The sequence below is a fragment of the Ananas comosus genome, linkage group 5 (genome assembly GCF_001540865.1).
Source record: "Ananas comosus cultivar F153 linkage group 5, ASM154086v1, whole genome shotgun sequence".
Taxonomy (NCBI): domain Eukaryota; kingdom Viridiplantae; phylum Streptophyta; class Magnoliopsida; order Poales; family Bromeliaceae; genus Ananas; species Ananas comosus.
Window position 1 is genome coordinate 14,571,875 of NC_033625.1, and position 24,773 is coordinate 14,596,647.

A 24,773-nucleotide genomic window follows, 5' to 3' on the forward strand; every position below is an offset into this window, starting at 1 on the left:
AGGTGATTTTCATAGGTTTTTATTTAAAATTATATACCTTGTTTTTCCCCGAGATCCTCTCTAAATTTTATCGATTACATATTTTTGTCATACAAATTTTGTTTATTTATTTTTAAAATCCTCAATCACATAAAAACTAATAATTCAGGAAAAAAGAAAAGTTTTCTAACTGGAAAAGCATTTTATTCTCATTTCTTTTTTTTTTGATTTTTTTTCCAAATTTTATGTAAAAGTCTCATTTTCAAAAATTACAAAAATTATATTTTCTTAATGAAAGATTTTCGGAGGGAACAAACAACCCCTAAATTATAAAATATTTTATTAAGGTTTCACATTAGCCTTTGATCTTATTTACTTTGTGTGATAAATTTATTGAGTGCATTCTCATTTCCATATTTTTAATAAAAATCATTAGTAGTTCATTAATAATAATATATTAGATTTTAACAATCTACCAATTTAAGTGACGTGATAAGTTAATAATAATAATAAGCTTCTCGTTCCAAATATAATATATGAAAATGTTTTCAAAATATTACAAGCTATGAATCAAACGGTTTCTAATAAGAGCAATGTTATACGTACACTTCTAACTTAACAAACATTTAGATAAATTAGTTGTAGGTAATAATATTTATTTTTGGTTAAGAAAAAAACTAAAGTTAAAACTTGGGTAAATCACATGTACAGTTCTTAAACTTTAATTTCTTGTAATTTTCAGAATTATTTCAATCAAAAATTCCACAACTTAATAGCTAAATGTTGACGAATTGTTAACACGTGAGTGAGTGATGTAAAAAAATATTATGACTGATAATGTCATAATAATTAAAATGGTACAGCACTTATACATCAATGATGCGTTAATATTTAGTAACATAAATTAAGTTGTGGGACTTGATAATAATAATTATAAAAATTTAAGTTACAAATTACAATAAATTAAAGTTTGAATATCGAAATATTTGAGGATAAACCTGTAATTTATCCTTAAAACTTTTTTAAAAGTTTTGAATATGTTATATCAAGCATGAAAGTTTGAGCACCAAAATATGAACTTGGCTAAGAGTTCACTCACTAGTAGTTCAATTTCCTCACAACGAAGATATATTTTAATTTAATTTAATTTTATATCATGGGATCCTTGGAGTTTCGATAATTTAAAACTCAAATCAAATGATTCATATCGTTAAATTTAAAGGTTAATTTCATATAGGTTCCTACAAATATAGTAAATTACAAATATATATATGTACAAAATTCAACTTTCATACGTTGTCCTTGCAAAAATCCTGATGTTTTCAAATATGTTTATGCTTTTAGGAATCGCTAGTAAAAATTAGTTAACCATAGATAAAATACTTAACTCTAATTAGTTAATAAGATGAATTGACCTTTTTACCCCGCTTTCATTAACAGTTGAGACTTTTCGAGGGACATATTTGTGATGATAAAAAGGTCATTTCGCTTATTCATAAACAATGCTTTAATGGTCCAGAGATACATATTTGAAAATATTAGAACTTTTGTAGGGACAATATATGAAAGTTGAACTTTATAGGAATATATTTGTAAGTCACTATATTTGCAGGGATTTGTATGAAATTAACTCTAAATTTAATATAAGTTGTTTGAATGTTTTAGGTGCCAAATTTTATTATATTTTTAAACATTATTTGTCTAATATTCAAGTGGTTTCAAAATTAATTATTTCCAACCGCTACTGTAAGGTGAATTTGGGATTATTTATGACTATACAAATAATATCAAAAAATTACAAAATTTGAATTTTAAAAAGTTTAAATAGTTTGAACCATTGATTTCATTCCCCATTGCAAAAAATATAATATGGATCAATAATTAATATTCACTATAATCTAGATTCACTTCGACCTGAATTTTGAATAATATAGTTTACAATTACGTGTCTGAATTTGAATCTAATTGATCTGATTTTAAATCAAAATTTTAAATTTTTTTAAGAATATGTATTAAATGAAAACAAAAATTTAACATTTTGTAGAAACAATACACACGCAAGTAAATTCTAGAAGTATTTTAATTTTTCTCGCAAAATTAACGTCACCATTCATATCTTTGGCGCCAAAAGTAACTACACAATTTTCCCGCCAAAAAACCTAGGGTGGGTCCCACTCCCCATCCTTCTTCTAGAAGCTACTAGTAATTTTTTTTTTTAAAATTTTTAATTTTTTTTTTATGAGCAAACAGTAAAAGCTCAAATAGAGTATTTTTTTTACTTTTAATTACTTTTATTTATACAAATTAGATTAGAAATTTATTATTAATTATCACGGTTAGTCGCTAATAAAATTAAATTATTTTTATTTTTAAAAAATTTAGAACAGCTAAATTTATCAATATTATAGTTAATTAAAATAATCTTTAGTTTGATTAATAATTAAAAAAAATTTTCGTTGCTTTTTAACTCTCTCTCTCTCTCTCTCTCTAAAAAAAAAAACATTCCACATCTCTCTCTCTCTCTCTCTCTCTCTCTCTCTCTCTCATGGAGAACTCGAATCTCCGTAGATTATTCCCAATCGTAAGAAGCCTAAACCCTAATTCTCCGATTCCTCTTCATTTTCGTTTGTATTTTTCCAAATTAATTCGAATTCGTGTGCGTTTTTTACTATGTTTTTGTTAATTTTTTAATTTTTTTTTTCAGTTGATACACTCATCGATCCAAAGATGCCGCATCTCGGAATCGCTCTGCCGATTATCGGTTTCGCTCAAATGTTTCCGCGATTCAAATCCCCCATCGATGCGAATCTCGAGTAGGGTTCTCGATCTGAGCTATTTAAATCGTCATTTGTAAATTTAATTTGGTTTTAATTTGATTTTCTAGCCCCTGTCACAGTATAATGAGCTGATTAAATCACGTGTGGAGGAATTGGATTTGGTAATTTATATCGATTAATCATGCATTTTTTGGGTGTAAATAGTTGTTTCCGCGATTCAAATCCACCACGGATGCCAATCTCGAGCAGGGTTTTCGATCTGAGCTATTTAAATCGTAATTTGTAGTTTTAATTTGTTTCTTATTTGATTTTGTGGCCTATCTCACACTACAAGCTAATTAAATTACGCATGGTGGTAATTTATATAAATTAATCTTGCATTTTTATAAATACTTGTTTTATTTCTGATATTTTAATCTGAGAAATATACATTATGATTTGTTTTAATTTAGTTTGGTATAAATGCATGGAGGGCCCCTCAAATATAGTAATTCCGACATTGACCCCTGAACTATATATATATTTTTGATTTAGCCCCCCCGCCCCCCGCCTCACAAATTTTGATTTTTTTAAAATTGTGTGATTTTAACCAATAAATTACAGATTTTACCAAATTGTTTAGTAATTTTATAAAATCTAATAGTTTAAACCACTTTGTAGCAAAAAAAACTAGGCTAATTAACTGCTAATATCTAATTGAGCTACAAAAACTTACAGAATTTTTGGATTTAGTTAGCTATAAATATTCAAATTAAAAAAAATTAGAAATTAAAGGTGTTTCAATTCAGAAAAAAGAAATTCAAGTTGAGGGGTTCTTTCAGAATCACCTATAATCAGGGGTTCTGCATATATTTCTCCATCCTGTTTTTATCTGTTTTGTGCCTAATGTCACAGTAGAAGGTAATGAAGTTGCCACTGTAGAAATTAGACTTAACAATTTTACATCAATTAATCTTGTAATTTTGGATATAAATAATTGTTTTATTTATTTTTATTTTTTTATTTATTGTTGAGTAGTTTCGGACACTGGAATTGGGAGTAGCTTGGTGGAGTTTCAGGAATTGGTGGGCTCTGAGATGATACCTCTTTCCACTACAAAATGGGGTATGTTTTGAGTAAAATGTATGAGTAGTCCCTGTACAATCTCCACTATTGCAACTTCGTCCACATACAACTTTTCACCTACACACTAAAACTTTTAAGTTCCAAGCTTTCACATGTATTGCATTTTCATCATATATATATATATATATATATATATATATTCGGTTTTGCCATAAATTGACCTTTCAACCCTGTCTGAAGTAAGTTCACTAGTTTAATGCTACAAGCTTTTACTGCATTTTGTATATTCATATCCATGTGCATATGAAACAACCTTAAAATTAAATGGTTTAAAGATTTTGGCTTGTAGGATGGTAGCAAATCGAAAACAGTGTTACTGGAAAACAATTTGATGTTTATGTATGTATTAGGAACTTCATTATTGGTGTTATCCTACTTGCTATCTAATATTCTTTTCTTCTAATAGTTTATCATGCACTCCTCTCTTTTGTTGCAGATGGATTGCTGTTAATCACTACTACTGGTAAGTTGCGCTTTTCTCATGATCTTTTATTAAAATTTCAAAACTTCCCAGTAAAGTAGCTTAATTTGTTCCGGTTTTTACAAATCATGAACATTAGAATTTGATTTCGTAATTCCGTCAGTACAGTGTTTTCTGTTCTTTGTGGCTGGTTGAACCATCATGAGGTTGAATGTTTTTCGAAATTTGGCACTGAATCAATCATCTGCTCCCTCTACTCAGTTTATGCAATATTGTCTCAAGTTAAACTTCTAGTTGTAGCAATAAAGTTAATTCTACAAGTTCTCTTAGGAATACAGGACAAAGATATCCATCACTACCACTTAAATACAAGAGAAGCACTTTCTTCAAAAAAGAGGCTTACCAAGTTACCTCCCACAAAGAAATCTCACGGAATATTCAGGCAAGAATTTTTTTTTTTTTTTTTAATTATTTTTTCCTTTCTCACTGATATTGAGTGATGAGATTTCATTAAGTATAACATAGTGTTTACATTTGGTTGCATCAGTGGAACTGAAGTGTGCCTTTCGATGGCGGAAGAAGAGAATATTGATGGTTCCATTTTGTGGATGGCTAGCTTTATTCGAAAGGTTCATCCTTTATTCACAACTATTATTTTTATTACAGTTTGAGAGTGTAGGTTCTCTTTATGAATTTTTTACTTTCGCTTCTAATACTCGAGGTATGAGGTCAATATTACTGTTTATAATGATTTATATCTCATTGCAGTTTTCTCCAGCAATGTACACTAACGTGCTTTCTTATTTCCATTCTCTTGCAGATGCTCATACTAAAACCTCCTGTAAGTTCATCATGTCATTATTCGTTTATATCTTTGAACTTGGAGGAACTTTCATTTTCTGAATTTTCTTCTTGACATGATTCCTTTGCTACTCGTTCGTTTCAGTCAATTAGTTTATTATATTACCATTGTTCGTAGATTTGCGTCTTTTTCTATGCTCTATTAACACATTTAGTTGATCTAAAGATATTCCGATGTTCAGATTCTTTGGGGAACAAAATTTAATTTTACCCGTTTAGCAGATATAGAAAGATTGAAGTTACACTTTAGATCTTATAGATCATGATTGAATTAGTTTGGCTTTGATGAATCCTAATTTTTGATATCGCATGACCGCCAAATTGGTATACTAAACTTATACAAGACACCAGTAAATGTGCATGCTCAACTTTGTCATGAATAGTTTAAAGCTGCCCATACATTTATCGGTTGTTCAGATCTTGGCTTTAACTGAGATTTGTGATTCTTCGGTCTTCCGGTCATGCATCGTATTACTTTTTAACTTCTTGTGCTATCTCAGAACATTGTAGTCGAGCTCATAGTTGAGCAAGTCGACAACCTCGGAACAAGAAGCAACCGTCCTTTCCAAGGAACCAACGATGTTCATCTGCCTCTCTCAATTCCGAGTATTGAACGGCTAGCTTCTGGCCTTAAAGACTATGCTCTCATGCATGGGAATTCTCTTCATAAAGAGTGCCAGGTTTGCTGTAGTAGTAGGTAAGATGGTCAAACCACGCCGAAGCCGAGGTTCTCTTGGTTTCCTTACTAGTTTACACAGTTCTATGTGATACTTATTTCTATTTCGGATTTCCAAATTCTCTAGTTTAGATTCTTATGCCAGTTCCAATTTCGCCCTCAGAGTTTCCTTCTAACAAAGCAAAGTCTAACAATGGTGCTGGCATGATACTTATTTCTATTTCGAATTGAACCTATGGTCAAACTTCAGGGCCTGAACTTTTTCACTAACCCAATAATGAAAGATCATACTGCATCACCATCTATTCTGTACTGTATTTTGCTTTTGCTGTAGAGAACACTTAAAGGTTGGAAGGGGAGTGGCAAACAGCGCGGATAATATAAGAGGCGAAGGAAAGACGGCCGAAGCAGTGATAGTGATCGCGGCTGTCGCATCACAACCTTGCTGTTGGATGGATAATTCTTCGGCCGCACAGGTTTGTTTGATTTCGGCGCTCGTCCTACTGAGTTCATTATGCAGGTTGTTTTGGAGAATTTGGTGTTTGTTTCTTATGTTTTCGCGGTATATTGTCATAGACAATTGTTTGTGCACTGCTACCATCCCTGCATAGTTAGGGTAGGAGGAACAGATTCAAGCTCACTAGTGATGCTTTACAATTTTTTATGCAGATCTTTATCTATTTTATTCTTGTATTTGTCAACTATTCAGTGATTTCTCCTGTGGTGGACATAATATGATTAAAAATTAGCCTAATAAATTTCAAAATTGCATAACCCTTTTTAGTTTGAGCAAATGTGTGCTGATATGATAATTTTCCTCTTCTCTATCACAATAATAGTGCTGAATTTATCCACAATTGTTCGTATGACATCGAAAATGTTTTGTACGTAGGTTCTATTTTTTCAAGAATTCGCTCCATCACCAATCCCAGAACCGTCTATAAACGCACTAGCGAGCGTCGATTGGCATAACTATGGTTTGAAGTTGAAGGACAAACATGTGGATGCAGATGGAGAACTAGTGCTTGAATGGGAGAAAAAGTCATTATTTGCTCGCATGGATATTGGCATCCACAGTTACCATAGAAGATATCCAAATTTAAGTTATATACATTTTGTTATACTTCGTCACTTTGTTAAGCGCCTTGATACAGCTTTTCTACTCTGAAAAGCAGAATTTGGGCGTTTGGCAAATAAAACACCTAAAACTTTTACTACGACATGAAGCTAAAATGAGCTTCTGAATCCCAGAAGTCGATGCTTCTCTATGTTTCCTTAACCTTTTAATCGAAGTCACTGCGAGGCTAACACGGAAGAGATCTCCACCTGACAGAAACCTTGTTAAGAGGGCGGTTAAGGCTGCATTGGATGACTTGAAGGCAAATCACACTGGACTGTTCCTCAGTTCTCAGGCCGTGAAGGTTCTAATACTTCTTTCTTCTTCCTTCATTTCAAAGTCACCCTTAAAATCGGGGAATCGTCCAACTCGATAATATTGCTATTTGAGTGATTACATTTTACCATTCATTTACCATAATGGTTGAGATTTGTTGCTTCGTTGAACCTCTTCAGATTCGAGAGTACGCTCCTGAGCTCTCGAGATCGATCGCCGGCCTGATCATGTCGTCGAACGATTCAGAATTCCGAGGCGAGTGTGCCGCTCTTCTCGGGCTTCCCGCAGGTAACTCCAATAACGCCGAGGAGATGATTGAATCTTGCATACGCGACAAGATTATCAAGATCATCGGACTGAACGATAAGAAGCAGCCCAAAGAGAACAGGGACAACGCGCCCTGCCTCTTCGAATGCGAGAACTCAAGCGAACTCGAAGAAGATGAGTGCTTTGGAGAGGACCAAATGCTGGACTTCTGAGTTAACATATTTGGTTGGTAAGTTTGTGGGTGTCCTTTTTGTTTTTGAGATTAAACCTGTAGCTAATATCCATTGGATCAAAAGTTAACAGATTACAAAAAGCGCGGCTTAGATAGCCAAGACTCATTACCAGAGCTCGAAAGAGAACGCACGGCCAAACGATGGGCTCTACTTAGTTTGAACATCGGGTAACTTCTCCAACCATCCCTTTATATCTTCTACATTATTATTTGACATGATTTGACTCTCTCACCTATTTTTGGGTATTCGTGTTGATGGAGCATTCATGTTTCAATAGCCTTTAAGGTAGAAGAAATAACTATGCTATGTTTCATATTTCCGGTGCAAAATTGAGTTGTTTGTGGATTATAAACCTTTGTTTTCCATAGCTGGCATTAAGTGCTTTTTTTTTTTTTGGTTGGTTGGTTTCTATTTTTGCTTCACCTATTCAAGGTTCAAAACTTTTATTAGAGCGCTTCCCATCTTTCTTACTCAACTGCTATAAAAGTACCTGGCAGTGACCGCCAAAAAAAAGCGTGTTTACACTGCCACGGTAATTTTATAATACATAAAAATGAAAAGTTTGGAAAGCACTTTAAAATTTTGAGCCTTTTACTACCAAACTAGATGTTCTCTTCTCTCTGACCGGTAAAACTTGTTCTCACTATAGATGCCCAGTAAATAAAAATTTGAAGCCAAGAATTTAAATATCGTGGCACAATATTGTATCGAAAATTTACTGACACGGTATAACACGATATATGCCGAATCGTATCGATGTGTGCTAGTTACAAAAGATATATATGTACCAACATATAAAAACATAAAATATTTATTTTTTTAGCAATAAAATTTTTAATTATTTATTCTATATTTTTATCATATTTTTTAGATTTTATTGAAAAAATTATTTTCTAATCTAAAGAATAGAGAGTTTTCAACTGTGCCCGATATTTCGTTCGCACGATATGACACGATAGATAAAGCTCGTGTCGGTGGACACTTAAATTCTTGTTTGAAGCTGTTAGTTATTTTCCACACCCATAAGCAAAAACTCTTTTTTCTGATCCAGGAAACTAAGAAATTACTTACTCTTTTTTTTTTTTTTTGGTCACCAGCTCTACCCAAATTGCGAAAATTGAAATGAAGCTTCGCAGAACTAGTAGAAGAAAAATAACAAAAGTACAATCTGAGTGTCAAGACAAGCATGTCATATTTGGCCTTCAAATAATTATTTTTTTAGAAAAAACTTTTAATACCCCATTGTGGTTCTTTCCCTTATCCCTCCAACTTTTAAATCAGTGGTAAATTTAAAAAAATTAGTAAACCATAGAATGGATATCTGGAGATCTTTTTATATGATTTACCGAAAAAGTTAAGAGAGGAGCCAGCGGAAATAGGAAAACGAAACTGTCGGATACCAAAGCGACACATTTTAAATCACATGATAGTAAAATTTGATCGCGCTAAACCACAAAGGAGTATTTGAAGTTTTCCCTTTTTTTTTTTTTTTTTTTCTAAAGTACAAGATAAAATCCCTTTGTAGATGGAAACTCTTACTGCACAATCTCTAACTGGAAAACTTGTTCTAACGTCCAAATCAGGGCCTAATGAATATAGATATGCCTCAGAGCATCCATATATGCAACAGAATTATTCTGGAAATGAACAGAGCCTTCATGTCGCTTCTAATAACAGCTTTCCTAAGTTGGATGATTTACACAGTAGCATGTGAGTTAACTTTACTTTACTAGCAGGATATATATATAGGACAAAGTTCTCCCCGAATAACTAATTCTTCGAGAACATTCACATCCCTATCAGACGATGCTATTAAAGCAACATAATCAGCAAATTGATGCATTCCGAAGGTGAAAAAGCGCATACACCGATACCTTATTTAACCTGCGAGTAGCGGCGCCGCATGAAGTTCTACTCGTTTGCAGCTTTCTCGGCGTCCTCGTCTGCCACCCGGGCTTTCTTGGCTTCATAGTCTTTTACAGCGGCTTTGATCGCGTCCTCTGCGAGCATGCTGCAGTGGAGCTTCACAGGCGGGAGGGAGAGATGCTTCGCAATCTCACTGTATACATATGTTCAGTAACACAATTGTGAGGTTTTTATAAATGTATATGCGATATCATGATTGAGCAAAGAACAGAGTAATAAGAAGTGCGCTCATTAAACTAGAAGATCAAAAGAGTAGCTTGATTGCTTTGTCAAGAAACCACGAAAATAAGCACTTCAGTTTTAACTTCAATAAGATCGCCCAAGAAAATCCGTGAAAGTGTTTGATAATTCACTAAAATGTCGTCACCACAATTTTCTGGTACCCTTATTTAGCACTGATAAGTTTTTTGGGTTAAGATTTTTTCTGGCCACACCTAATTGCAAAGTGATTAGTTGCTAATTGGTGCCTTTTATGTGCGACAAGTAAGATTATCACAATTGTTAAAAAGAGACGGAACTGGGCATTTAGATAGTAAAAAGTAAAAACCAGCGTTGATGAGCGCTAAATTTAAAGAAAAAAATTTTCATCCAAATCATTTGAATGAAAAACTACAGCATATAATTCAATACACTAATTTTTCTCACTTGAAAGTTTGCAAATTTTGCTGCATTCAGTTCTGCACGCTCTCTACAAGGCCTGCTTATAATAGAGAGGATCATAACTAGAAGTAATACCAATATGATTTCCAATCACAATCTCACTAGTAGATTTGGGTGTTGTACCAAATACTTTTGACTCCAAAATGATTAAAGAACACAAAGTTATGAATCAATATTTAACAAGTCCTAACAAAGTTCTTCAATGCGATATCAAATAGTGACACTGGTAGCGCTCAAAGCAAAGATTGATCGACTATATTACGCCTTTTGGAAGAAATAATAAGAAATTATTATATAAATAAGCACATAGTTCCATTAATACTGCTAGTATAATTACTCTGAAGACCTAGAAAACAAATAAAACATTACTATCGTAGTTAGCATTATACTATTACAAAAAACATAGCAAGTAAGAGATCACAAAGAGCTAAGAACAGAAACACTTACGTATTTTTGATTGACAACACTTCTTCCATCTGCTTTCCTTTCACCCATTCGGTAGCTGCAACAAAGTTCAATACTTCAATACCATTCATATTCGCTTAATTACCAAAAAGCAGCACAAGAATCATATAACCTCAATTAACAAACATACTAATGCTGTAATAGATCAGTAATTTAGATGATTGTATTCCAACAACTGAAAATTTAATCCCGAACAAGTACGACCATATAGAACTATGTTGTTTAATTAAGCCCCTAAATCTCATTGGTACCAAAGCCTAAAATTAACTCTATTCTAGCTATCCCCTCTCCATCAACAAATGAAGGGTGTACATTTGTACTGTACAATTGCAACGTAGCAAAGAATAAAACAACCCAAATTTCTGATTAATGCGAAATCTTTTCAAGCAATAAAAAGCTATTTTGGCTTCAACATGTAGAAAGCAGTACGATTGTAATTTGAAAACTTAAACAAGTTGGATATAGAACAGATATGATTTATTATACACGTTGAAAATGTTACCGCTATCACTACACTGTTGTGACCTAGCCAATATAGGAACAAAACCCTAATTCATGATCAGTACTACATCTTTTAGAGCAATTATATGCGATAATTGCTTCAATTCACAGATAATAGCTACACTGTTGTGACCTAGCCAATATAGGAACAAAACCCTAATTCATGATCAGTACTTAATCTTTTAGGGCAATTATATGCGATAATTGTTTCAATTCACAGATAATAGCGCTCTACACGATCAAGGGAACACCTAGCACGATCCAATTAACCTTAAATGACCAAATATTACCAATATTCGTCTAACTACATCACTCAAAACCCTTCGAATCAGATCGATCTCACCAAACCCCCATCAAATCCGGACGCAAAACAAGAACAACTCAAACCCTAGAACACTAAAAACCTAGAGAGAGGGAGGTTACCAACGGAGGAGGAGGCGATGGCGGAGCCGCACCCGAAGGTCTTGAAGCACGCGTCGACGATCTTCCCCGTGGCGTCGTCGACCCTGATCTGGAGCTTCATCACGTCCCCGCACGCGGGCGCCCCCACGAGCCCCGTCCCCACCGCGGGGTCGTCCTTGTCGAACGACCCCACGTTCCTAGGGTTGTTGTAGTGGTCCACCACCCTCTCATGGTACCCTCTCGCCCCCACCACCCCCACCCCCACCCCCCATGTCGACGACGAGGGGCGAAACCCTAACCCTAGAAATCGCCTCGCCCCGACCCTCAACATCCTCTCTCACTCTCTCTCTCTCTCTCTCTCTCGACGAGATATATTATTACAAAGCGGATGAGGGAGAAGAAGCACAAGAGAGGTAGCGTATAAATACACGTGGGGATCTCGTGGACGACGTTCAATACGAGTGTTCTTATAACTACGAATAGTTATGTGACACGTGTGTAAAGGACACGCGTTCTTTTGTGACTGGTAGGTTGTTTTGTATTGTGTGTAAATTGCATGGAGCGGATCGGGTTAAACGGAAAAAAACCCGAGTGCCCCGAAAATTTGGAACCACATCTTTTAAAAACATGAAATGACAAATTTACCCTTGTAGAACGCGCTAGAATCCCGAAGCTTCTGAGGGCAAAAGTGGAATTTAGGAAAGTTCTTAAACCAAAAGTAATAATAAAAAATTGTCGTAATTTTTATTTTGAGGTCCCCTCAATCATTTCTCCAAAGCAAAGGCGATGAGGTTTGTGTTTTTTTTTTTTCCTAAATTTTTTTTTATAAATTGTTTACATCATTTTCACAACTCTTTCAAAACCCTTTTTAGGGTTTCTTCGGAGTTGGATGATATTATCATTGCTCCTTTTCTAGGGTTTTAAATGGTTTAAGGACCCTAAAAGGGGATCCATAGTTGGATTATTGGAACAATTTTGCTGTTAAAATTAGATAATTTGTTTATCGAAGCCAAAATATTCTAGTTTCTAAGATTCCGATGTTGGAATAAGTTATTCAGTGATAACTCGTGAACCTAGGAGTTTGATTTTAGTTCGTCGCAAGGTCCTCATAGTAATTGTGATCTTTAGGATAGTACATTCCACCTATGAGGCGATTTATTATATGATTTAGAGGTGTGTATATTATAAGGTCGCAAACTTCTTTTTGTAGATCCTTATAGTCAATAACTATGCGTTTCTTGAGTAAATTGAAAAGATATGTTGCGCATTATGTTCGTGCATCCAAATAGACTCGAATTCTTTCTCTGTTCGAGAACTTATGTTTGTGCATCCCAGCAAGCAATTCAGTTCGAGAACATTTGTAGTTCTGGGAAGCTGAAAAAAGCTTCTTTTTCCCAAAGTAGAAGCTTCAATTTAAAACTTTTACTTGCTCTGCAGCAGGTGATTGCAAGAATGCATGCAAAAAGGTGAAGCAATAGTGATACTAAGGTCGTGTTTGGCGTCACTACCTTTTCTTTGAACATGAATTCTGTGTAGTTCCGAGAACCTAAAATTGGCTTCTGCCTCCCAAAGCAAAAGCTTCAATTGGATGCTTTTACTTGTTCTGCAGCAAGTGATTACAAGAATGTCTTCAAATAGGTGAAACAATAGTGACACTAAGGCTGCGTTTGGCGTCACCGTCTTTTATTTGAACACGGATTCTATGTAGTTCCAGGAAGCTTCTGCCTCCCAAAGTAGAAGCTTCAATTTGAAGCTTTTGCCTGTTCTGCAGCAAGTGATTACAAGAATTTCTTCAAAAAGGTGAGAAATAATAGTGATAGTAAGGCCTCATATGGTGTCACCGCCGTCTCTTTGAACATGAATTTTATGTAGCGGAGTGTGCTAGTGGATGGCGGATTGTTCGCTATCTATACATTGTTACATCCATAGGGCAAGCTAACTGGCAATGGCGAAATTGCAGAAATCCAGCTACCTATGCACTTAAGCATATACAGTTTGTATGTAAAAGACAAAAGGCAACAACAATAAAAAACAAGGCCCAAAATTTCACTAGTAAAATGCACATATATTTATATATAATATATCATCTAGCTACAATCTCAATAGACGCTCACACACCCCCCCCCCTGGCTTGTACATATTCATCTATGCAGCACTGCTATTTTTACAGTGTAATATCCTTGCTTTAATTTTTATTGATGGTCATCTATGTGTGTACTGTACACTATTAATTACGTATCTGTGAAAATTGATCTAACTGGTCATGGCTTTCCACTCTGTAAGCAACTAATCGGAGGCTCAGTGGGGGCGCGTAGATCTCCATAAGCTTTCCAGCAGAAAGGAGCATAAACATGTGAGTTATCTATTGATGGTTGAAGTTCTATATCATCTAAGTAGATATTTGAGCACGGAATGGCGTCGCTGCATGCTAAGTAGACTGGTTGTAATGTGTAGGTCCCTCTGATGTTTTGGTATGTGATATCTGATAGTGCCACTGCCGATGTTTGGTTTGTGCACATGGTGTGGTCGCAGTAGAATTGGTCGATGACTATAGGCTTTTGTACTTCGGAGACTCTCACATTGGAGTATCTTATGTTCTTCACGGAGCCTGAGCCTCCCTGTGATAGGAAAGTAAGGCTATTAGGAAATTGTAGGAATGTGATTGAATTAGTTGATTAATATAGAGGAATATCAGTGCGCTTTAGCAGCTTCATGTTGAAGCCATTGGCTCGCCATTTAGCTAGAAGATCTAGATATTTTTCTTTGTAAAGGCCTGGCATCTACTTCTTGAGTAGAGAAGCTATTTCAAAAGCTAGGCCAATAGGCATGCTTGGCTTTTAGAATCGGTTCTTTACTTTGAAAGTAATAGTTGGACATTTGACAAACAAATGCCCAAAACTTTTGCTGTGGTCGGAAGTTGAAATAAGCTTTTGAGATCCTAAAGGCAGGAGATTGAATTTGAGCCTTTGCTTTTGCTGTTGGGAAGTTGCTTGGACGAATACAGTGAAAAAAAATTATAGTATTTTGAGAATATCAATTTTGGAGGAGCTTGATCTGGACCAAGAGGCTATAAATAAGATTGCTCAAAGATAGCTGCACAGTTACTGAGTAATGCTTTGACAAATAAACCAAGAAAAATTTAGGGAATCGCTTTTTCTTCGAATTAGTTGGAAAAATTGTGATTCATATTGCGAGGAAGAAGCACAGAATAGCTCACTAAATTTCTGGTAAATTGAAACTTGTTATTGAGCTGGATAGTGTGAGTTATACCTGCCAGGTTTTGATTCTGACTCCATTAGTAGTGCCACTGATGGTAACATCTTGCACAGTGACATCTGAAACAGTAGCTTGCGTATTGCCTTTTCCAAGCCCACCGATGCTTATACCATGGCCTGGGCCACAATTCACATTTTGTATGAAGACGTTAGAGGATCCTGTTTGTATGGAGATGCAATCATCACCTGATACAAATATGTAGTATCACATTAGAATGATAAGATTCTTGTATTGGAATCATCTCTAATTGTTGTTTCATTAAGTGTCTCTTTGATCTAGCTTTTAAAATAGCTTTTCTACGTCATGAAGCAGTAAGAGTTATTTGGTGAAGGAAAAACATTAGATTTTGTTTGATCAAGCTGGAACTTCTATAAAAGTTGCTATTTGAGTGGAGCTGTTTAAAGAAGCATTAAAAGCTTTTTCTATTAAAATCTTCTTTACGGCTTCTAGCCATTTGGGTCCAAAAGCTCATTTTAGCTTTCTGCCACAGCAAAAGCTTGAGGTCATTTGTTATTCAAACACTTGGCTTTGAAAACTTCCGCTTTCAAAGTGTAGAAGCTATTCCAAAAGCTAAGCCGAATAGGCAGTTAAGTTTTTTGCTGTCGTAGGAAGTTAAAATGAGCTTTTGGGCCTTCCAGCTAGAAACCTTAAGTTGATAAAGGGATTTTAACGAAGTTATTAGTGCTTCTTCGAATAGCTCTACTCAAACAACACTTCTACAGGAGTTTTAGTGTGTTTATGTAAACAAAGACAAAGGAATTACCACAAGCGAGGTTGGTGTTATGGATTGAAACTCCTTGGGAGTTTTGGAGATGAATCCCATCGGTGTTGGGGCTGTTTCCTGGAGAAGAAATGGTCACACCATGGACCTCAACAACTTGGCATGAATCAAACTTGAGATGGAATTGTGGACTGTTTTGAATTGTAATTCCTGCTACTGCTACATTGTTACTCCCAGATATCCTTAGGGCCTGGAATTCAGACAAAAAAATCACACTAATTTTCAAGATAGATGACTGAAAGATGTAGACTTCAAGTGTCGTTAGTTGTAACTTATAAAAGCATTGACTAGTTGCATCTTTACCCCTTAATTTTTATCCACATTTTCCCTTTCAGGCAATGAAAGGATCCTCATATAAAAAATCTGTCATTTTCTGCGCTCATCTAAATTGTTCATATGACTTAAGCCTCCAAAAGCCGAAGCTCGGAAACTTTTGCTTCTGCTACGGCGGCAAAAGTTTTTACACCTCCCAAAAGAAAATTGAAAGTTTTTGGTGCTTTTTTGAATAATCCTACTCAAATAGCACTTTTACAGAAGCTCCAGCGGGGTCGAGAAAGCTCTGAAAGTTTTTTTTCTGGTAAGTTTCTATCATCTGATTTTTCTTTGGTTGAGAGTTTGGAACTTTTTCAGGTATTAATGCCAGATTAAGAATTTTTGGAAACTTCTTTTTAACTGCTTTCTAGCTGATCTTACATTCGGTTGGAAAGGAACCCCAAGAATGCTTCAAAAGATAACAACAAGCTCTTACCGTCGGTCTATTGCTTGGCATTAATTCAACCATCTCTGAATTTTCTCCCTACACAAATCAGAATAAAGAGAAAGTCATAATTGTAAAATGTATTTGCTGTAAATATTAGCCTATGAAATTAGAGGCATGGTTCTTTTGAGGCTTTACTGGGTTGTCGTAAGCCTCAGAAGCGCTGTTCCACCAAGTACTTCCCTGGCCTTCGATGGTGCCTTGTCCCTGGATTGTGAGCCCCTTCAGGTTTTTGAATTGTAGCCAAGTTGAGAGGTCTGCGCCCCAAATATTGTGGTTTGTTGGAGCTAGTATTGTACCATCCAGCTGGAAAAAAAAAAAAAAAAAGCTTTTTGAGTCTATTCGCTTTAGAGCTTTTGCTGAAGTGCTGATGGAGTAGAGCTTTCAAATAAGCACCAATATAGCTTCTCACTACAGTAGATGTCGAAGCAAATTAGAGTTTTTGCTTCTTGGTTCTAAAATCTCATTTCAGCTTTTGGCCATAGCAAAGTACTCCGAGTTTCTGTTTCACTAATGCTTGCTTGCTGCTTCTTGAACTAGAGAAGCTATTTAAGAAGCTTTGGTTCCAAGCCCTTGCTTAGTGGAGATGGAACATTACTTGTATCTTGCAAACTTTGATTAGTAAATCACTTGTTTGTCGCACATTAGCTCATATTATATGAATCACTGGAAGCAGGGATTTATTGTTTTTTTTTAAAAAACCTTTTTTTTCTCTTCTTTTGTGTTTGAGCTATGTGCTTTCCCCCCATTCTTATTCATCTGATTATATTGCAGGAGATGTCACTAAGCATCAGTTGAATGGCATAATGTTTCTTATCAAGGAAGGTAAAAATACTCATTAAAATATTTGTTTTATAATTTTTATTTCTCCTCAAGTTCTTTATGGTTAAATGCACTCAAATATTATTTTTCTCTTTAAATATGTTAGTTCTAAATTGCTTACATACTATATATTTATGGATTTTGTTTGATAACAAAGAACACAAATACAATAGTACTTTCTTTTCCTTATCTTTCTTTTGATAAAACGATGTGTTTGCCAAAAAAAAAAAAAAAAGATAGATTCATTTCTTCGTGTTTCTTACCATATAAACTCCAGGAAAAAAAAATGAAAAAAAGTCAAAAGATGCTGTAATTTAATTAATTAATTTGTTTTTCCCCTGGGAATACTATGGCACTAATGAGTACAAATTTTTTTTTATAAATAATTCTATCAATTTTTATAATTGTAAAAATAGTTTTTTTTAAAAAATAATTATAAAAATAGACCTCTAAATGCGGTGAATAATTCACCGCATTCATAACTTCCCATTAGTAGTAGAAAAAGAATAAAAGCGGTGAACCATTCATCGCTGTTATTATCGTAGAAATATAGAATGAAATGAGAAAAAGAAAGAAAGCGGTGAATGGTTCACCGCTTTTAAAAGCTGTTATAGGACTATATTTACAAATAAAAATTTAACAGATTTATTTTTAGAATAAAATTTTAGGAGAAAACTATTGCACTAAAAAACCCAATGAGTACACTCTTAATCTCCCTTATATTTGGAAGCTAATTATTGTTGGTACCTAAGCTCTCATTATTATAGAGAACTATATATTCATATCATTATTATTGTTTATGCTTCTAAGCAATAGTACTTAACCTGAAACACCATATTGGGCGCGCAATTAGCGCCCGCGAATGATATCGGCCCGACTAGAAACTGAAGATTTTGTGGGACCAAAACTGTTGATCCTCCTCCCTCCTTGCATGCTGCTTTCCATGTATTCTCAAATGCCTGCAAAATTTATAAAAATGGAAGGGGGAAAAAAAAAAATCAAATTAGTGCTCTCTTTTTTGACTTTAAATTGTTTGTTGTGTATCATGTGTTGGTAACCAATTTGCATGGGTTATTCATTTTTAGTTTCTTGGGCATGTAATGTGACCTAGTTAGTAATCGGTGTCGATTGCAATATTCATTTGTATTATTTTAGTAGTTTAAACATAAGAACTTGTATCTGTTTAGGTCTAAGGACTTGTTTGGCCCAGCTGTGCGCGCTGCAGTGGTGTGAAGCGCCAGCTTCGGTGCTTTTTACTACTGCAGTGCCTGCAGTGAGGCCGATCAGGTTGTATTTTACGCGCCGAATAGGTGATTATATCTTTGTCACCTTCGTGTCGTCGGTCACGCCGTCGCCACTGGCTCCGAAATCCACGACGTTGAAAACCGTTCCACTCAGTGCGGGACGGTCCAGAGTCGAAGTCAGGTTTGACATCGACGGCGGCGGTGGCGACGGCAATAACGGGCTTGGCGGGGGAGAAGGGCTCGGCTTCGGCCCCCCTACCCCATGGTGGTGGTGGTGGCTACTACCCAAATGCCTCGCTCTTCTCGCACCGCATGCATCGAAATTCGTGCATGTAACGAGGAAGAAGAGCAGGAGGAGGGCCATAGTGCCATTTTGCACAAAGCCCCTCATATTCCTACAATTTCGCATGAGCTGTGCTTGGAGTTTGAGGAAGTGTTAATAGTTGATATGAATGGAGGGAAACAAGGTTTAGCTTTAAATAGGGGGGATCCTCCACCCTTAAAAACATCATGATTTGGTCATGCTTTTGTCATATGTCCTCTTTTCTCTACAACCTATTTGTTTTCTTTACGTATTTCGTATTTTTCGTCGAACTATTTATTGCTAATTTAGTGGCAATTTAGTGGCCTATTTGTATTTCAATGTAATAGTGCTTTTTCTCCGTGCATGAAACTTTTGCTAACTAGAAGAGTATAGGAGGTTATTTATTTATATTAGTGAAAATCAGTAACAATTATTTTTGTGATTATTTTGTTTGGGAACTTCTTTTGTTCTAATTGGAGGTTGTAAATAGGGGTGTCAACGAACCAAACATGCGCGAGTTGAGGCCTGCTCGTTTCATAAATAAGCCGAATACGAACTGGTTCATTAAAGTATCGAGTCAAAAATTTAGTTCGGGTTCAGCTCGTTTTATAATCGAGCTGAACACGTGCTGGTTCATGAACAACAAGTTAAAAAAAATTATGAATGATACGCATAGAAAATAAATTTATAAGTTCCTACCTATTTGACTTTAATCTAATAGTTGAAATTTTACATATAAATAATTTTTTTATAATTGAGTTGGACTTTATATTTAGATTTGGACTTTATATTTAGATTTAAGTTAAAAATTCATTATTTATATATGTATAAATATAAAATATATATGTATTCGAGCTGTCATGGAGCCAAACACGAGTGAACTTATTCCAGTTCTTGTTCGGCTCGTGTATTAAATAAGCTGAAAAATTCAGCTCGTGTTTGGCTCATTTATTAAACAAACGATTCGATCTTGAGCTCATTTCGAGCCGAACATGAGCTAATTCGCGAACAGCGAGCTGGATTGCCACCCCTAATTTTACTATATATATATTTATTGTTTAGAGGTAATTTTATTATCTTATATATAAAATAATAAAATTTGCACATCTATGTCGCAACTGTAAAAAACTATATATTTTGTCAAATAAACTAAATATAAATATAAATAAAGCTTCTGTGTTTGTAATTATATGCATTTGAAATATATTATGTTTGTTGTTGTTATTGTGCTTTTGCTAACGCAATCAATAACAATACATTGGTACTTATCATTCATATGATCTTGCTTTGTACGCATGCAAAAATGGTCACGGGTTGTGGTGGTGTTAATTGTTTCCACTCTTGTGTCTACTACTTAGCAAAGGACGAGTTTGCAAATAAAATATTGTTAGAGGGTGGGCCTGCAAAATTGCTTGTGAAGTTACAAATCCAACCCTTTCGCTCAAACAAGATGTAAGGGTTTTTTTTTTTAGGGAAAATATTTTTAAAATAATTCTCTGGCATAAAAAGTATTATTTATTTATTTAGTTTTCACAAAAAAAATTAGAGAAATTTTTGTTTCTCAGATTTACTTTATCTGAAAAATGAAAACTATGAAATTTTTTTTTTATTAATGCTCACCTTGAATTAGCACGAATTTTAATGCATTTATTATTCCTAGTATTGTTGGAGAATCAAACAATAGAAGAAGTTTGGTCGCTCTTAGTTTAATTAAAAAAAAAAAAATACTAGGGTTTGAATGGAGTTTATATTGTTCGCAAATCAAAAAACAAAAAAAAAATCACCATCTTAAATCGATGGAGCTTATTTTATTTTATTTTATTTTATTTTATGTTGTTTAACAATATTGTTTTAGATAATAGAATAAGAACTTAAATTTATTGAATTTACTTTAATAACTGTACGCACTTAAAAGAGGGTATGGTGTATAACTTATTTTTTATTATTTTGTGAATTATTCCTAAAATATATAGTATATTTTAACTTTATTTATTTATTTATTTATTGTTATTATTTTTTATAACTATTCTTAACACATGAAACTCTTGCTTAGTATACACGTGTAGGGCAATTTGGGTGTGCGTTAAAGGGATCAATTAATGCGTGCACGTGGTTTTAACTTTTAATTTAAACCCCTCCTAATTATCTAATCTAATTATTAAACGTTAAAACAATTAACATACCCAAGATTAAAAAACTCACGAAGTCATATATACTAGTTAAAAAGTCTGTGCGATGCAGCGGAAATTTATTATTTTAATTAATTATTATAGTATATAGATTCTGTTTGCGATCGAGTTTAGTATTTAAAATGATGATAAATTATTACACTATAAGTAAAATGAGTCTCTACATATTTAATTATTCAATAAAATTCTATATTAGCTAACACTTTATTTATTGTGGATCTTTTATTTTTTATAACCATTTGAAGAAATAGAATAAAACAAATAAATAAAACTTTAAATTGTGTAGCAGATTCTTTCTAATATTATATATATATATGAACTATAAATAAAAAATTATAAATTTATGCACTTATTTCTTATTAAAAAATATTTTCTTTGATATCATTAATTATAAAATATTTGAAGCCTAACTAATAATTATTTAACTAAATATTTTTATGATGGATTTTATTTAAAAAATATAATTGATTACATTTATCAAAGTAAATCTTAATTTCATAAGAATAAAAACATGTTGTGCTCTCAACTATAGGTCATTTTGAAATAACTCTCTCAACATTAATTTTTTTATTAATATTTTTTTAATTTTTCGTATTTGTAAATTATGTTTAATAAATTAGATTTTAAATTTATATTAAATAATTTTAAGTATATGGTGTATGTTCTCGTATACACCCGATCCAAAGAGAAAAAAATTGATTGCATCTAGTGTACATTAATGCTACACATATATATACACCGTAAAATATATTCGATAATTATTGAAACATCTAATGATTAGTACTGCAAAATAATATATGATATAATATATATAAAATAAAATATTTAAATAATTTATTGTCGTAATAGAAAGTTATCTTTGATTCATATTTTAGAGTTGATTTATAGTCCACTGGGTGCATCCAACATTCCACCTGGCCATGTTGCATGCTCCCATTGGTTCAATCCTTAAATCCTTAAATCAATGTCAAGCCATTTTTCTTGATGCGATGGAATTTTGATTCAATCCTCAAAATAAATAGCTACGTAGCCATTTTTCATGATGTGATGGAATTTTGATTCAATCCTTTAAATAGCTAGGTGATGGAATTTTGATTTCATATATCCACACTAATGCTCCAAATATTGTACAGTATATTTGATACTTAGGGTGCGTTTGGTTCGCATTATGAAAGATTACTAGGAATAAAAGATATCTAAGAATCTTATTCCTATTCATCCTATCACTAAGAATGTAAAATTTCTGTATTTGATTCCCACGGTAATATTAATTAGCCATATTATTTAATATTATAAAAAATATATAATTAATTAATTAATTTATTTATTTAATTTTAGATAATGTTACCAAAAATTTCAACATCTTTTTAGAAAAAAGGGAGAGAAAATATAAGTTAGAGAGAGAGAGCATAATTAAAAAAATAGAAAGAAAAATATAGTCGAAATTAGAGGGAGTGAGAGAGTTGAAATTTTAGAAAGAGAGAGAGAGAGAAAGCTTAGTTTAGATAGAGAAAAAAAAGTTAAATTTTAGAGAGAAAAATAAGTTTAGAGAGAGATATAAGGTTAAAGTGTAAAGAAAAATAATATCAATTAGCCGGCGAGTAGAAAGAAAAAAAAAGATTAGACATATTATGATTACCCCAATCTATTTATATGAGGATATCCACCCTCCCTCAAGGGAATGAGATTTGTACTTTGGGGTGAATCTTATTCCCAAGTGAATTCAATATTACCAACTAGATTACTTAGTACGTTTAACCAAACACCGTCATATTTTTTTATTCCTATTGAATTACTAGGAATCTTTAAAAGATAGCGCGAATCAAACGCACCCTTATCGTAATATCTGATGATTAGTATTATCTGATGATTAGTATTGTCAAATAAGTGTGAGGTTACTATGCTTATGGAAACACGGAGCCCTTCGTGCTTTCAGGTCGTTTTCGATGTTGTGACTTTCGAATCGTCGATCAGCTCCGTTAAACTTGATTTAGAGTATTTGAACTACCTAGAAAATAAATTTTATGATTTTTCGATATTATTTGCCTAGTGATCGAAGCGGCTCAAAATCAATAATTTTAATAGCTGTTGTGAGCCATTTGCAAGTTTAACGGTGTATAAATATTCAAATCACGTGAAATTTTAACAGAAAATTCTTTATACTATATAAAACAAGATCAATATTTTTTATCTAAAATTTTAATGTCATATTATCACGTTTTGTAAGATTTTTATTTTTAGCCGTTGATTTTGAGCTCCTTCGTTCACTAGGTAAATAATATCGAAAAATCGCATAATTTATTTTCTAGGTACTTCAAATACTCTAGATTAAGTTTAACTCAGCCGATCGACGATTCGAAAGTCGCAACATGAAAAACGATCTGGAAGCACGAAAGGCTCCGTGCTTCCAGAAGCATAGTAGCCCCACTCGTCAAATAATATATAATATAATATGTATAATAAAAAATATTTAAATAATTTATTGTACTATAGAAATTTAATTTTAATTTATATTTTAGAGTTGATTTATGGTATACTAAGTGTATCCAACATTACTTCTAGCCATGTTGCATGCTCCCATTGGCTCAATCCTTAAATAGCTACGTGGCACAATGTCGAGCCATTTTTCTTGATGTGATGGAATTTTGATTTCACGTATCCACACTAATGCTCCAAATATTGTTCAATATATATTTGATACTTATCGTAACATCTGATGATCAGTACTATCAAATAATATATGATATAATTTATATAATATAAAATATTTAAATAATTTATTGTACTATAAAAATTAAAATTTAATTTATATTTTAGAGTTGATTTATGGTATACTAAAGTAGCGTTTGGTTCGGGAACAAGGGGGAGGATAAGTCCTTGTTCCCCTCTTTGTTCCCAAACGCAGCGTTTGGTATCCGAGAACAGTAGTTCTCGGATTTATGAAACTAGCTGGTATAAGATTGGAACTGGCTGGAACTGCTGTTCCATCTTTTTTTTGGAACAAGCTTGTTCCCGAATGAGAACGAGGTTAATTAAATCTAAATTTAAATTTTAATGATAGTAAATTATTAATTAATCTAATTAATATATTTGAATTATTATCTATTGCTTAAATAATAAAATAAATAAACAAATAATTAATTATTTATAATTAGATAATAATAATTATTAATTAAATAATAATTATTTATTAATAATTATTTTTCTTAAGAAATAGATAATCGATATTATTATTAATTTATTATTTATAATTAATTATTAATAATTAGATAATTATTACTAATTAATTTATTACTTATAATTAATTATTAATAATATTATTTAATTATTAATTAATAATAAAATAAAATAATTATTCTGATTAATTAGATAATCGATATTATTAGTAATTTATTATTAATAATTAATAATTAAATAATTATTATTATTTATTAATAATGATTTATAATTAATTATTAATAATTAGATAATTATTATTAATTAATTTATTACTTATAAATAATTATTAATAATGAATCAATCTAATATTAATTATTATTTATAATTATTTATTAATAATTTATTTTAAGTAATATTTTGATGTTAATTAATTAGATAATATAATTTTAATTTCAAATTATAACTTTTATTTCTCTTGTTCCAATTTAACCATCCAAACGCTATTTACCTTTATCTTAGGAACAACTCAATTTTCATCCAAACGTAAAATTGGTC

At 32.9% G+C, this 24,773-nt stretch overlaps 2 protein-coding genes and 1 long non-coding RNA gene across 4 annotated transcripts; 2 read left to right on the plus strand and 1 right to left on the minus strand.

Moving 5' to 3' along the window:
* Nucleotides 2,480–8,019, plus strand: LOC109709962 (type 2 DNA topoisomerase 6 subunit B-like). Of its 2 annotated transcripts, none has more exons than XM_020232360.1 (13): nucleotides 2,480–2,560; nucleotides 2,684–2,792; nucleotides 3,774–3,860; nucleotides 4,288–4,344; nucleotides 4,633–4,744; nucleotides 4,850–4,931; nucleotides 5,123–5,143; nucleotides 5,664–5,860; nucleotides 6,174–6,315; nucleotides 6,732–6,928; nucleotides 7,137–7,260; nucleotides 7,412–7,728; nucleotides 7,796–8,019. In XM_020232360.1, exons 1-12 carry the CDS (start codon nucleotides 2,525–2,527, stop codon nucleotides 7,709–7,711), a joined length of 1,464 nt encoding a protein of 487 aa, XP_020087949.1. In that variant the 5' UTR covers nucleotides 2,480–2,524; the 3' UTR covers nucleotides 7,712–7,728; nucleotides 7,796–8,019. The 2 variants fall into 2 exon arrangements, with proteins under 2 accessions (XP_020087949.1, XP_020087950.1); XM_020232361.1 differs by having other exon boundaries at nucleotides 4,318–4,344; nucleotides 7,796–8,018.
* Nucleotides 13,810–18,996, minus strand: LOC109709963 (polygalacturonase At1g48100-like). The gene is made up of 7 exons (XM_020232362.1): nucleotides 18,652–18,996; nucleotides 18,147–18,281; nucleotides 16,639–16,806; nucleotides 16,492–16,539; nucleotides 15,726–15,933; nucleotides 14,957–15,147; nucleotides 13,810–14,304 (listed from the first exon to the last, which is right to left on the minus strand). The coding sequence occupies exons 1-7, from the start codon at nucleotides 18,973–18,975 to the stop codon at nucleotides 13,948–13,950; spliced, it is 1,431 nt and encodes a 476-aa protein (XP_020087951.1). The 5' UTR covers nucleotides 18,976–18,996; the 3' UTR covers nucleotides 13,810–13,947.
* Nucleotides 15,916–19,312, plus strand: LOC109709964. The gene is made up of 2 exons (XR_002216252.1): nucleotides 15,916–16,320; nucleotides 17,275–19,312. It is a non-coding gene; the product is annotated as an uncharacterized LOC109709964 (long non-coding RNA).